This window comes from Festucalex cinctus, chromosome 3, assembly GCF_051991245.1.
Source record: "Festucalex cinctus isolate MCC-2025b chromosome 3, RoL_Fcin_1.0, whole genome shotgun sequence".
NCBI lineage: Eukaryota > Metazoa > Chordata > Actinopteri > Syngnathiformes > Syngnathidae > Festucalex > Festucalex cinctus.
In genome coordinates this window covers 3,253,971-3,269,626 of record NC_135413.1, presented here as the reverse complement: position 1 = coordinate 3,269,626, position 15,656 = coordinate 3,253,971, and the positions used below count along the sequence as shown (strand labels likewise).

At 37.1% G+C, this 15,656-nt stretch overlaps 1 protein-coding gene across 10 annotated transcripts in view; it reads right to left on the bottom strand.

Annotated features, from left to right (window-relative positions):
- The window catches only part of magi2b (membrane associated guanylate kinase, WW and PDZ domain containing 2b), a 738,212-nt gene that overhangs the window by 699,904 nt on the left and 22,652 nt on the right, over positions 1-15,656 (bottom strand). For 8 of the 10 annotated variants that reach the window (XM_077515476.1, XM_077515479.1, XM_077515478.1 and 5 more), the window contains exon 2: positions 2,158-2,274. In XM_077515476.1, coding sequence (XP_077371602.1) covers positions 2,158-2,274 — 117 coding nt within the window. Of the gene's footprint in view, positions 1-2,157; positions 2,275-12,374; positions 12,760-15,656 lie in introns of those variants that run through there. The other 2 variants (XM_077515483.1, XM_077515482.1) reach the window with 1 other exon arrangement.

The window sequence follows — 15,656 nt, the reverse complement described above, 5'->3', positions numbered from 1 at the left end:
GGCACATACAGCGGAGGGCCGCTTCTAAGTCCTGATTGACTCTTTCAGTCTGGCCATTGGACTAGGGGTGATATCCAGATGACAAGCTGGTCGTGGCTCCTAACAGCTTGCTGAACTTCCGCCAGACCTGGGAAACCTGGGTAATTTGGCTAGTGCCACAAAGTGGGCCACTTTAGAAAATCGGTCCACAATTGTCAGAATGACAGAGTTCCCTCGGGACGATGGCATGCCGGTGGCAGCAGTAGGAGCGGATACTTATTCTTCACGGTAATTTCGTTTAATCCTCGATAGTCCACGCACGGCCTTAAGGTCTTATCTTTCTTATCGATAAAGAAGAAACCCGCCCCCATGTTTAAAATACACTAATTGTCAGATGAAGGGGATTGTAAAATGCTTGTGAAGCGAGTCAATATGTGGAGGAACTCAATGTGGGCTTGTATCAGCGATTAAGTGCCTCAATATTAAGTGTTATTAGAGATTTAAGGTAATTTATATGTATTGCTGTTATGTACAAAAGCACAATATTGTGCTTTTTTAGTGTGAGCTCATTTTTTTTTACAGTATTGTGACCTTTTTTAAATATCGCCAACCTCCCCACAATATTGTGATTATTATCATATCGTGAGCTTCATATCGTGATAATATCGTATCGTAATATTTGGATATCGTTACATCCCTAGTACCTACACAGGCATTCATGCTCCTTCTCTATCAAGCCTTTTTGCATGCAGAACATCATCACGTCAAGTAACACATGATAGGAATATATATATATATATATATATATATATATATATATATATATATATATATGTATATATATATATATATATATATATGTATATATATATATATATATATATATATGTATATATATATATATATATATATATATATATATATATATATATATATATATATATACATATATATATATATATATATATATATATATTAGGGGTGTTAAAAAAATTCGGCGATATATCGCGATACTACATCGCGCGATTCTCGAATCGATTCAATAATCGGCAGAATCGATTTTTTTCAGAAATTTTTTTTTTTTTTATTTTTTTTTATTTATTTTTTTAGGATTCACACCTTGAGCATGTAAGAATGTTATATGAACGGCACATTAAGCCTTAATATTTTTATTTTAATGCTGTTCAAATGTGAAACAGATTGCAAACTGTTTGTGTACAGTGGCTCACGGTTATAAGCCTCAAGTTTTAGATAAATATATTCATACAAATCTTACAGGGTACATGTACAAATTTACTGATAGTATTTTCTAAATTTGAATGGGAAAAAAACGCAACAATCGACTTATAAATTCGTATCGGGATTAATCGGTATCGAATCGTGACCATTCGTATCGGGATTAATCGGTATCGAATCGAATCGTGACCTGTGAATCGTGATACGAATCGAATCGTCAGGTACTAGGCAATTCACACCCCTAATATATATATATATATATATATATATATATATATATATATATATATATATATATATATATATATATATATATACATATATATATATATATATATATAGTAATGTAACGTGTCAAGTACAGTCCTCTGCAGAGTCATGCCGGGGAGCCGCTTCAGCTTTGATTCACAAGCTGCTGCACACTGACAGCAATGACATCACCCTCGAAAAAGGCTCAGGGGTAACACACCCCCAAAAAATAAGCATGTCTGCAATGCAATGCAGCCTTGTGGCATTGCGTGCGTAGCGTAATCATCATCAACCATCATCCCCAGTGACGTTATCTTATCTTTGCATACAAGTGTCTGTGTGTTAGGTGAAAGTTTGCGTGTGTGCACCAATGCAACAGAAGCCTCGAGACAAAAGGCTAGTTGCCGTGGAAACCTCAGGCTTAAAGCTCGACATCCGGACGATGGCGGAGGAAGGCGCGTTAGGAGGAAACACACTGCAAGAAAGAGCATGTGTGTAATGTGCAAAAAAAAAATAATAATAATGGAGGAATGCAACACATCCTGAGGATGGCAAACAGGGAAACTCAAACACAGGGAAAAAAATGGGCAGGTGGGGAGGGGAAGGAGGATGGGTGGGTGGGGGTGTCTATCTAGGTGAGCGAATTGTCCAAATGGTGTGGATGCTGAGATGCAGATGAGGAGGAAGACTCACAGGGAACAGTGCGCAGGTACAGGTTGTCTCGGATGATCTGCTGGTGGTCGTGGTCCACGGAGCCTTTGGAGAAGCGTAGGTTGAGGTAGTGTCGCAGGTCCTTGTCAACAACCCCCCCTATAAACAAGACAAAAGCATAGAAGCTTTACAAGTGGCCACATGGCTAATTATACTGCATACAAATATGCATACATTCTTCAAATTTACAGTGAACACACTTTTTATCTTCGGGTATACGTTTCGGGCCCACAACATTTTTACCCCTCCTACAAGCATTAAACACATTTAAGCATGTTAAACCATATTAGCTCTTTGACCGCCAAAAACGTTTAATGACGTATTCTAAAATACTAATGAATGCCGCCATAAAGGTTAATTCACGTTTATTATGGGGGTTTTTTCCCTTTGAATGGGCAGCGCAATGTCTTGTGCAGCGCTGCCTTGTCACTAAACAAAATAACAGTGTCAAATCACTGTTGTGCAAAAATTAGCTTTTCACAAAAAGCTTGTTTTCTATTTTTTCATTTTCGCTCATGTCACTCTAATGACCTAATTGTGCAGAGCTGCCTTGTCACTAAACAAAAAAACATTAGTGTCAAATCAAAAACGTTTAATGGCGTATTCTAAAATCCAAATGAATGCCACCATAAACGTTAATTCACGTTTATTACGTTATTTTTTCTCCTCTGAATGGGCAGCGCAATGTCTTGTGCAGCGCTGCCTTGTCACTAAACAAAATAACAGTGTCAAATCACTGTTGTGCAAAAATTAGCTTTTCACAAAAAGCTTGTTTTCTATTTTTTCATTTTCGCTCATGTCACTCTAATGACCTAATTTCAAATGGTGATTACTAAAGAACGGAATAAGGTACAAACATACTTTTTTTTTCTCATGAAAGAATGGAATCCAATCTTTCATATGGTATCCACCATGTTTATGTAGTCATACCGCACAATATTATGTTTGCTTTGAAAGATGAGTGAAAATGCTCGAAATCGGCTGGTACCCTTGGGGTTGTTTTTTGGATAACGTTTGGCAGTCAAAGAGTTAGAAATGGGCTGCTATCAGAAACTGACAATATGATAATCATTAAAATTAGCGCAGTTTCACGGTATTACAGCTTTAAGGAAATTACAGTCAAATCGTGTGAATAACACGCACCCGTGTATAATAAAATCACCCTTAAATAAAAATAGGAATAGGAATTTCAACCTTCCAACATTAAAACTGCTGTAACTTTGCCATTTTTTGAGGTACATCCATGTATTATATATCATTTTAAAGGGAATGAAGTGCAGAATTCGAATATATCAATATCTCAGTTTAGATTTTTTTTCTGCACATGAGGATCCTTTTGCCAGAGCCAGTCACATATATATTTAAAGTAAAGTAACTTAAAGTTGGTTTACCCCTTTAAACGTTTTGGAAATTTGACCTCTCAAGAGATGAAATCAGTCTCAACTTTGAAATTCACATTCAGCTGACAATTTATCTTCTACGGCATCAGCCAAAGTTTGCTTATTTTTTTATTGTTGCTCCTTGTGGTATTTTCTTACTTAAATGAGGTCATATTACCACAGTGGGAAATTTGATTTCATAATTTTGTGTCAATTAAAAGATTGGCCTGTGAAAAGTGCCTTATTGATAACTTATCTTGGATGTGCTTTTGGTCACATGAAGAAAATGAAAATGTTAGTTAGTTAGTTAGTTAGTTTGTTTGTTTGTTTGCTTATTTTGTCGCACCGCCCAACCCAAGTAATACACAAGTGACACTAAACTATTGCATTTCCATGTCAATATAGATGGTGTGCATTTTGGGGTGGAGTGTCATTTCAACTCTTTTGAAAGGACCATTTTTCATCTTCAAGTTATGGTAAATATTTCATAGCTCATTTTTATGTTCATGTCATCCTATTTAAAAGAGCATAAAGTGAAAATTTGCAGTGATATTTGTGACGTATGCAGGCAGACTTTTTTTTTTTTTTTTTTTTTTTAACGCATTGAAGAAGCGGCGTATCCGGCGTCTTATGAAATAGACAACATCGACAAGCGATCAAACCATTACATTAAGTATTTATCGATACATTATTACCAGAGGCGGGTAGAGTAGCCAAAAAATGTACTCAAGTAAGAGTAGCGTTACTTCAAAATAATCTTACTCAAGTAAAAGTAGTCATTAAAAAATTTTCTCAAGTAGAAATAAAAAAGTATTCGCTGAAAAGAATACTCAAGTACTGAGTAACTGCTTGAACATTGTCTGATTTATTTTTTAAAAACAATGTAATCAGACAGACAAAAACATTCATTCATTTTGTTGGGGTGAACCCTCTGTTGACACAAAAAAATATCAGGCTATGAGTTTACAGGCAAGTAAGCCATTGAAATCTCACATTCAGTTCAATTTGCAAAGTTAAATTAAGTTAACTATATTAGAGTAGGATTTTTGAAGTTGAATGTATTAAATCTGATTGTAAACCTGAAAATATTGTGATCATTAAATTTCTGTAAATACCCATCAGCAGAGCAATTAGAAACTTGTACTTTTTAGACTAAATCTTTTTTGTTGACATATGCTATCATTGCTACATTGAATAAGAATGGCTTAACGTTGATATGTTTTCTTACCAGGTTCTGGTATTATATGGAGTCACGTGTTTATCTGTTCCCAAAACTGCTTTACAGTTAATAATTTGTGACACTTAGTGGTTACTGCCAATTCATGCCTCCATATAACGTGTCGTGATCTGTTTCATTTATGGCAACAGTAAACCAAGTGTTTGCAAAAGAGTCTATGTGAAAAGGTCCTTTTTTTAGGTCAAACTTACCGCGACATGTTAACTCAGGTTCAATGTGGAATTTTTATATGCCAAAATGTCCGTTTGTTTCGGCAGACACATAAGCTTATTATTTGAGGCCATGGGTGTCCGGCTTTGTCCTCTCCCGCTGCTATGTTCCAAACGCCGCCTGTGGTCATGTGACTGCATTGTTACGTCTGATTGGTAGAATGTTAAGGGAAGGAGTCGTCATGTTATTATTGTTGCTACGTCTGATTGGTGAAACGCAGTCATGTGGCATAACCGCTGTTGGCGTCTCTGGTAAATATAATAAAAAAAACAAGAAAAACTAACGACTTTAGTGTGGCCAAATATAGCGGAGTAAGAGTAGCGATCCTTCTTCACACATCTACTCAAGTAAAAGTAAAAAGTATTGTGTGGTAAAACTACTCTTAGAAGTAGGGGTGTGAATTGCCTAGTACCTGACGATTCGATCCGTATCACGATTCATAGGTTAAGATTCGATTCGATTAATCCCGATTGTTGTGATTTTTTTTACTCAAATTTAGAAAATACCATTTAGTAAACTTGTACATGTACACTGTAAGATTTGTATAAAAATGTATTATTTATTGATCTGAAACTTCAGTCTTATAACTGTAAGCTGCTGTATTTAACAAACAGGTTGTAACATTTTTCATGTTTGAACAGTGTTGAAATAAAATATTAAGGCTTAATGTTCCATTAATATAACATTCTTCCATGCTTAAGGTGTGAAATTTAGAAGTTTTGTTGAATATTTTTCATCAAAAATGGATGTTAAAAAATCTATTCGGCTGCCTATTGAATCGATTCGAGAATTGCCTGCTGTAGTATCGCGATATAGTGCCGAATTGATTTTTTTTTTAAGACCCCTACTTAGAAGTACATTTAAAAAAAAAAAAAAAAAAAAACGTTACTCAAGTACATGTAACGGAGTAAATGTATCTCGTTACTACCCACCTCTGATTATTACATTAGTCTACATTGCATACAAGGCACTGCCGCATGTCACAACTTTTAATTCCTGACTCGGTCTGAGTGAAGGAGCAGGGTAGCCCGCCTCTGCGAGCTTGCTCTGCGGCTCGCGGCTGCATCCCTTGCTCAGGTTCGACATGGTTTAGTCAAGTGTGTGAATGTAGTCATTTGAATTAAAAGTAGACAACGATTCATTAAGAAAACGATCCTGTATAATATCTCTGTCTGTTTGGATGACAATTCGGCGGTAACCGGACCGATGACAACAGCTTCTGCTCCGAGGTAGGATGACTGTCTGTTCACTTTCGTGCTGAGTGCTGACTGATGTGTTTCGACTTTTTTTTTGTTGCTATGTCCATCCATCCATCCGTCCATCCATCCATCCATCCATCCATCCATGAGCAGATTCGCTTATCCTCACAATATTTATATAAATCATTAGTGAATTACGCCTGAGGCTAGGAAATTTGAGTTGTTTTTAACAAGACTTAAGACGCAGTGCAAGCTAGCAGTTCGGCTAAAAATGCGCCCCCTAGTTACGAGGCATACTGTCTAATAATTTCTTATTTTTATACACTTCTATTACAATTTTGACTTTTGTGTTATTTGGAAATGAAACTAGAGACCTCAAGGAAGCTATTTGTGGAGATTGCGAGGGAACGCAAGTTGGGGTTTTTTCGCCTACCATGTCACCTTAGGTGTGCCGTAAACACTTCCGGGTCATCTTCCATGTGACCAAAAGCGACGAGGATGGAACGTGTAAACAAAGCAGTAAGAAAATACATGCTCCATCCTAGTCGCTTTGGGAAAGCTTTCTGCTTTGTTTCATGTTTACAAATGTTCCATCGCTTTTGTTCACATGGAAGATGACCCATAAGTGTTTACGGCGCACCTAGGTATGCGAAAAAACGGTAGGCGAAAAAACGTTGTGTTGCCTTGCAAAACAACTTTGCGTACCCTCGCAAGGACGCAAAGTTGTTTTGCGAGGGAACGCAATCTTTGCGTTCCCTTGCAATCTTTGCGAGGGAACGCAAAGATGTTTTGCGAGGGAACAATCTTTGCGAGAGAACGCCAATTTTTTTCCAACGGAAAGCAAAGATGTTTTGCGAGGGAACAAAAATATTTTTTTTTTCTACCATGTCACCTTAGGGGCTCCGTAGCAGCATAATAAAAAATAATAATAAAATCCTAGCCTGCAGCTGTATTTATTACTGTTTGTATTTTTTATATTATTTTCCTATGAAAAAAAATGAAACTTTATAGAGTACATATGGTTAACGGAGTGGGAAAGAAAAATGTGACCAAAAAAAAGCTTAAATGCAAGGGGAACACCCATGTCGTGTCAAAATGAATGGGCATCATGTCACTACGGTGACCCCAGCCGGCACGCGTACCACCCACACAACAGGACACCATTCCCACTTCCCTCACGGTTTTAATAGTAGTTTAGGTGCACATGCAGTTGCTCTACTGAAGTTTGAAGCATAAATTATTCACACACACACACTCAGCACTGACAAGACTGCAGCGACACGCAAACCGCTCCATTCAGGAAGTCCAAATATGGGCGTAGTTTACAAGCCCCTTCAATGAGGCTCTTCAAGTGTTTCAGAAATGTTCACGTTTTAATAAATGATATGTTTTCCATTATTTCTTAGTTGAACGATGTGGGCCCATATTTATATAAATTGTTTTGAGACTTAATTAGGCTTAAAATAACCTGTGTAATTAAAAACAAGTAACAAACTAGGGCTGAATCGAATCGTGTGACCTGTGATCAGGGCTCTACATGAACTTTTCCACTACTAGCACTGGTGCGAGTAATATTTTTAGTTGCTCGCACAGCACAGGATTGAGTCGCACCATTTTTTTACCTTAGGCATACGCAGTAAAAGTCAATACTTTTTTTCTTCACCTGCTCCTCGGCCGATGTTCCCCTGACCTTTTCATCTGTATGCTGTCCTCGCTCCGAAGCTTCTAGATTTCACCAGCTAGACAGAGAGTTAACGACCTTCCAAATAACCAAACTTTGTTTTCCTCTTGTGCTGTTAATTTGAACAATGGCCTCTGACCACTACCCTCTTTAGGTCGTTGTAAAACTAGAAAATAAAATAACAAACAATGTAATATTAGTGAACTATACACGGCACACTTTAATGCTAGTAGCTAGTTACATTGCACATTCAACAATATCTAATTGTCCTAATTAACTAAAATAAATCTACAGTGTTTTTATACTGACATCGCATGTACTACTACTTACGGACAATTCTCGTCCAAAACAACAACAAAAATAAGATCCAAGAGTCTGCGTAACAATGAACGTGTCGGCTTCCCGTGCTGCCACATTGGAGTGGTGTTGAATATCGATTTTACTCAACAAAAACATTAAACCTAGCAACCACAGGAGGGCGCTTAAAGACTCCACAAATTCAAACTAAAACTTCTGACGGGCAGAATAATCTGTATCGTTTGATTTAGCACCTTCCGCTGGCATTCATTTATCGCCATCATTCTCGTCCTCATTCTCATTTTGTTTTAGAAAATAATCAACAATAGACCGCTTTATGTTTTTTTTTAATTCGCTGCCACTTTTCCCTGAGCCCCGCACGGCAAGCTACGACACCACAACCGCCTCCATCGCTTTTCTGTTCCAAGAGGCGTGCGGAGGGATAGGATCATTTGAACTCTCCAAGTCAAACTTGCATTCCCCATCACGTGCGGATCTGCCATAACATTTCACGAGTGGCATGTCACGCCAACATTGAACCATATTTACAATTTAACATGGACCACCATGGATGAAATATTACGATACACGACGGGCTCGCGAGTCGCGAAGCTATTTGTGAATGGAGAGCTCTGCCGCCGCGGGACAAACAAAAAATGCCGCTTCGGTGTGGAACCGGTCCGGTGGAAAAGTGCCATATTATATATGTTTGTATATAAATTGTGGTCTGCGTGTGCGTGTGTACACGTCTGCTGTGCTGATCAAGAAGTAGCCAGCCAGTCACATTGCAGCGAGTCATGTTTCACTCAAATACTATTGGATTGTGAGTCGGCGTACGTCGGCGCGCTCTCGTTGCTGCGGGACAGCCAGCGGAGGACATGGCGACTTTCGAATGCACGTTTTAAACATTGTGCAGAGGGAACATTCATGCGCTCGCGCTCTGCGAGCGCTATTTTTCTTCACCAGCACTCACTTGAAAGTTGCCCGCATTTGCGAGTGAAATGCTCGCACTGTCGAACCCTGGTGATGTACAAATGTTTGAATTTTTTTGAAACATACATACATCATGTAATTTATGATCTCAGGTTTCGAACAGGTGTGATACTGGTTTGGCCGTCATGTGCATGCCGGATGTTTCCAAGAGCTTACTGTATTGACCATTTGCACGGGACGTCGCTTCCCCCATGGGAACGCCCCCTCCTGAACACTGGACGGCAAAAGAACCACTTGCCTGGATTGTAACAACTGAATCTTATACAGCGTGAAGTCCTATGTCTAGTTGATTCAATTCTAAAATGGTCATATCTTGCTGTGCGGTCGGTTGTACAAACAGACAAGGGAGTAAACCAAATGTTGCTTTTTACTAAATACCTACTAATGAAGACAAAAGACGTCGATGGATAGCGGCAATCAACATAAAGGACTGGCAGCCCATAAAGTATTCACGGATTTGCAGCGAGCATTTTTTCCGAGGTTAGTAGATCAATCTTCATACATTTTACTAGTAAATGTACACTTAGTACATACACTGTAACAAAGATTGTAACAGGGTGTCGAATTACGTGTTTCAAATCACATTAACGATCGTTAATGTGAACGTAGCTTGAGCCACGTAGTTAGCGTCCAGTCCAACTGCACACATACAACTTAGTTTTTAAGTACCGTATTTTCCGCACTATAAGGCGCAACGCATTATAAGGCGCAACTTTAATGAATGACATATTTTAAAACTTTTTCCATATAAAGTCGCTAAAGTAGAGGCTGGGGTAACATTCTGCATCCATTAGATGGTGCTGCGCTAAAGGGAATGTCAACAAAACAGTCAGAAAGGTCAGTCAAACTTTATTAATAGATTACAAACCTGCTTTCTGACAACTCCAATCACTCCCAAAATGAATAAACAGCTGTTTTATTATTTTCTCTGAGGTAAAGTTTTAGTATTAGCTAGCGATCCAAGATGGCGGGATCTTTTGCACATGCGCGTCACCGATTGTGCAGTGTCACCGATAGCATCTTGACAGCGAGACCTGTTGAGGCTCAGTATTGATCCATATATAAGGCGCACTGGATTATAAGGCGCATGGTCAGCTTTTGAAAAAATTTAAGGCTTTTAGGTGTGCCTTATAGTGCGGAAAATACGGTACCTTCTTCAATCAAAACTATTAAGTGCATCTGACTGAAAATACTTGATACATACTTGACATAACCACAGTGTTTCAATATAGGACAGAATGTGTAAAAATAACATTTAAAAAAAAAGTCAGTTAGCATTATAAACACGTTTTACCTTTGCCATTACGAGGTAGATTGTATCTTGGGTGTATGCATAGCATCTCCTTGCAGACACCCAGCCAGCAGCAATAAACTGGTATGTGTCAATAAACTGGTATGCGCCTAGACTTTTATACGGAGCCCCTCTGGTGTCAGGGTCTGATTTTTTTTATTTTTTTTTTTTGCTAATCTGTACCCACAGTTTAGTAAACTGAACCCACAGTTTAACAATCTGTGCCCAGTTTAGGAAACTGTACCCACAGTTTAACAATCTGTTCACTAATCTGTACCCACAGTTTACTAAACCGTACCCACGGTTTAGCACTTCTGTGGCGTTATGTAATACACATGCGCACGCAACGTTTGAGTGGTTGCTTTAGTATTAGCAGCAAACGGCTGCTTCTTTTTATCTTAAACTGTAGACTTATGTATTCAGTTGATGTGTAATGTTGCGCTTGTGCCATTGTGAGGTGCTCAAACACTTTTCTTTTATCTTTCTTTTACTTCCGTGTTAAGGCTGAAGGCTGTTGAAATGCAGACGTGTTTTGTTGTGTTCCGCAATAAATACGCCATACTTAGCTAAAGAAACTTCATCTTTCCGTCATCCATTCATCCGAATGCATCGTTAAGCTGCCAAAACTAGTCTACAGTTTAAGATTTTAAAAAAAAAGCAGCCGTTCACTGCTAATACTGCTGTCAAGCAACCACTCAAATGTTGCGTGCTAATGTGTATTACATAATGCCACAGAAGTGCTAAACCGTGGGTACGGTTTACTAAACTGTGGGTACAGTTTACTAAACTGTGGGTTCAGTTTACTAAACTGTGGTTACAGATTGTTAAACTGTGGGTACAGATTGTTAAACTGTAGGTACAGATTACTAAACTGTGGGAACAGATTGCTAAACTGGGTACAGATTAGTCAAATAAATTCAGACGCTGACACCAGCGGGGCTCCGTCCTTTTATAACACAAGAAACTAGGGGTGTAAAAAAAAAAAAATCGATTCGGCGATATATCGCGATACTACATCGCGCGATTCTCGAATCGATTCAATAATCGGCAGAATCGATTTTTTTTATTATTTTTTTTATTTTATTTTTTATTTTATTTTATTTTTTTAGGATTCACACCTTGAGCATGGAAGAATGTTATATGAACGGAACATTAAGCCTTAATATTTTATTTTAATGCTGTTCAAACATGAAACAGATTACAACCTCTATAAGACTGAAATTTCAGATAAATAAATAATACATTTTCATATAAATCTTACACTCTACAAGCTTACTGATTAGTATTTTCTAAATTTGAATGAAAAAAAATCGCAACAATCGACTTATAAATTCGTATCGGGATTAATCGGTATCGAATCGAATCGTGACCTGTGAATCGTGATACGAATCGAATCGTCAGGTACTAGGCAATTCACACCCCTACAAGAAACGGTTCCAAAACCAAAAATTGATTGATTGATTCATTCATATTTTAAAGCACTTTTCCTCATTAGGGTGGCGGTTGATTTGGAGCCTATCACAGGTGACTTTGGCATACACCCTGGATTGGTTGGCAGCCAACCTCATGGCACATATAGACAAACAAGCATTCACACTCATTCACACCTACGGACAATCTACTGTCTCCAACAACGCAAGCATGCATGCTTTTGGAATGTTGAAAGAACCAGATTGAAATCCCCAAACCTCATAACTATGAGGCAGACAAGAAATGAAGCCAATCAATTGATTGGTTAAGGTGATTAATGGGGGAGAGGCAGAAAACAAAACGTGGGCACGTCAACACTGTCGCCCAGCTTTCACAGCACACACTGAAAATGACCTTATCACACACGCACACAGAGACATGCACGCATACGTAGGCACACACGCTCGTACGTGAAGAAATAAAGGCAGTGCTGTCCATGCACCTCATTTGTATCCGGCCCAGATGTTGCTTTCCAAAAATAATCCCGTGTACATCCCCAGAGTGTGCCGTCCTCCCTGGCGTCCTCTATCCTCGCCAGCCGCACATCCTCTTCCTCATCCTCCTCTTCCTCTTCTTCTTCCTCCTAGTCCTCCTCCTGATCCTCAGCTGCTGCTGCTGCTGCTCAAGCGCTCAGCAGCCGGCTGCAGCCAAATTTAATCCCGGCGAAGTGCGCAGCGATGGAAGCTGAGGAAGGGTTATTTTGTAGGGAGAAGGGAGATGTGGAGAGAGGAGCGAAGTGACGGATACGGAGAGACGATGGCCCTCGGGAAGAGAGAAAAGAGGAGGAGGAGAGGGAGACGTACCAGCGGGAGGCGAATGAGACGAGAGCAGTGCGATGCTATGGTGTCGCAGCACCACCACTCTGATACTGGTGGTACTGGTTCATAGATAGAAATTGAGATATAAAATGTGTGTTTAATCATCAGTTAATTATTGAAGTCAGGCAATTAATTATGATTAAAAATTTTAATCGACTGACACCTCTAATGTATACATATATATATATATATATATATATATATATATATATATACATATACATACATACATACGCATATATATATATATATATATATATATATATATATATATATATATATATATATATATATATACATATACATACATACATACATATGCATATATATATATATATATATATATATATATATATATATATATATATATATACATATGCATATATATATATATATATATATATATATATATATATATATATACATATGCATATATATATATATATATATATATATATATATATACATATACATATATATATATATATATATATATACATATACATATATATATATATATACATATACATATATATATATATATATACATATACATATATATATATATATATATACATATATATATATATATATATATATACATATATATATACATATATATATATATATATATATATATATATATATATATATATATATATACATATACATATACATATATATATATACATATATATATATATATATATATACACATATATATATATACATATATATATATATATATATATATATATACATATATATATATATATACATATATATATACATATATATATATATATATACATATATATATATATATATATATATATACATATATATATATATATATATATATATATATATATATATACATATATATATATATATACATATATATATATATATATATATATATATATATATATACATATACATATATATATATATACATATATATATATACATATATATATATACATATATATATATATATATATATATATATATATATATATACATATATATATATATACATATATATATATATATATATATACATATATATATATATATATATATATATATATATATATATATATATATATACGAGTTCAGGTGTTGCAGCTCGGTCAGTACGCGCCTGCGTACGGGGAAGGCCAGCCGTTGGAGGTGCGTTGGCACTGCGGCGGAGCGCCACCGAATAGCACGTGAGGTGCGCGGCTTAGGTGCACAACCTGGAGCCCGGCGCTACGTTGCAAGTTTACGCCGGGGGCCGCGGAGTCGGGCGGGCAAGCACCGATGGTGAAAAAAACAAAAAAAACAAAAAAACAAAAGAGTCTTTTGTCAGCGTTGCAGTTTGCACCTGCTTTGGCGTGGCGTGGAGCGAGGATCCGCTCTCGTTAACGGATCCTGCCAGAAAAGAGAAGGGCCACGTGGTTGGCAAGTTTCTTGGAACAAAGAGTTCGCAGCAGGCTGGGCCACTTGCAGGTCGTGCAAGAGTTTTTGGAAGAGGCGGGAGAGCAGGAAGAGGAGCAAGAGAGTGAGCGAGGGTCTGCTCGTCCTTTTTAAAGTCTCTGGGTGGGGCTTCAGCAGGTGATGGCACACCCTTCTGCTCGCTCGGGCAGACTTTAAGAAAAAAATTATTAAAGAGATTAATAATTTGGCATTAAATTTGGTCAGTCTGGCAAATCAGTTTTCCCACACAACCCGTTTAACACACATCGTAATTAATGCATCATAAACTAACTTGTGAGGTAACTTCTACTTGTCTAATCTGACTGAACTGAGAGATATTGATTATCTTTCATTCTTTATGGAGTACAAATGAAATAGGATGTTCATACACATAAAGATATAACATAAATCATTCGTAGTTCAAAATGCGGTTACTTATGTGAATTGTCACTAAGGATAGTTCCAAGTTTCACCACTTGGAGGTGTTGTTGCTCCATCTAGACGTTCCAGGAAGGGCGAGGCGCCAGAATACCCTTTTGTGATTGATAAGAAGTCATGAACATTCCTTTGATCGGTCATTTGTGTATTCCAAACCATTGGAGCCATTTGTTCGGGCTCCGAGAAGACTGCTTGAATACACTCCTTCGGCAGACGCATAAATTCCTTTGTCACCTGGTCAGCGGCTTCAAAAGAGTTTGTTGGTGGCTGGGTGACCACCTGCCGAGCTGACCAGGCTTGGATCCTGTCTGGGCAGTGGAATATTCATGCACTGCAGAGAATTTGCTTTAGGAGAAGCAAACTTAAAAAAAAATTAGAGGGTAGAGTGGAACTTAGGCAATTGTTGTTACAATAGACAATAAAAAATTTACTGTTGGAATATTTATGTATCGAAAGAAAGAATTTGACACGATAGACCATTCTATATTAATGAATAAATTAGTGAAATATGGTATAAGAGGCTTAGCATATAAATGGATAAAAGGTTATTTGGATGATAGATATCAGTATGTGCAGTTTAATAATACAAATTCAAAACATTTGAATATTACTCATGGAGTTCCTCAGGGGTCTGTGCTAGGCCCTAAATTATTTAGATTGTATATGAATCACATCTGTTGTGTTTTGTTTGCGGATGATACAACTCTATACTGTTCTGGAGACAACTTGAAGCAGCTTCTGACTACTGTGGAGTATGAATTAAATACAATAAAAAATTGGTTTGATATGAACAAATTATCATTAAATTTAAATAAAACCCAGTTCATAGTTTTTGGAACTCGACCAATCACTCATCAAGTCAAAATTATGGTGAATTTAATTGAAATAGAAAGGGTGTATGAAAATAAATTCCTTGGAGTAGTTATTGGTGATAAATTATGTTGGAAGCCACACATGGAAAATGTTAAAAGGAAAATGTCAACAATCATAGGGATACTCTATAAAAC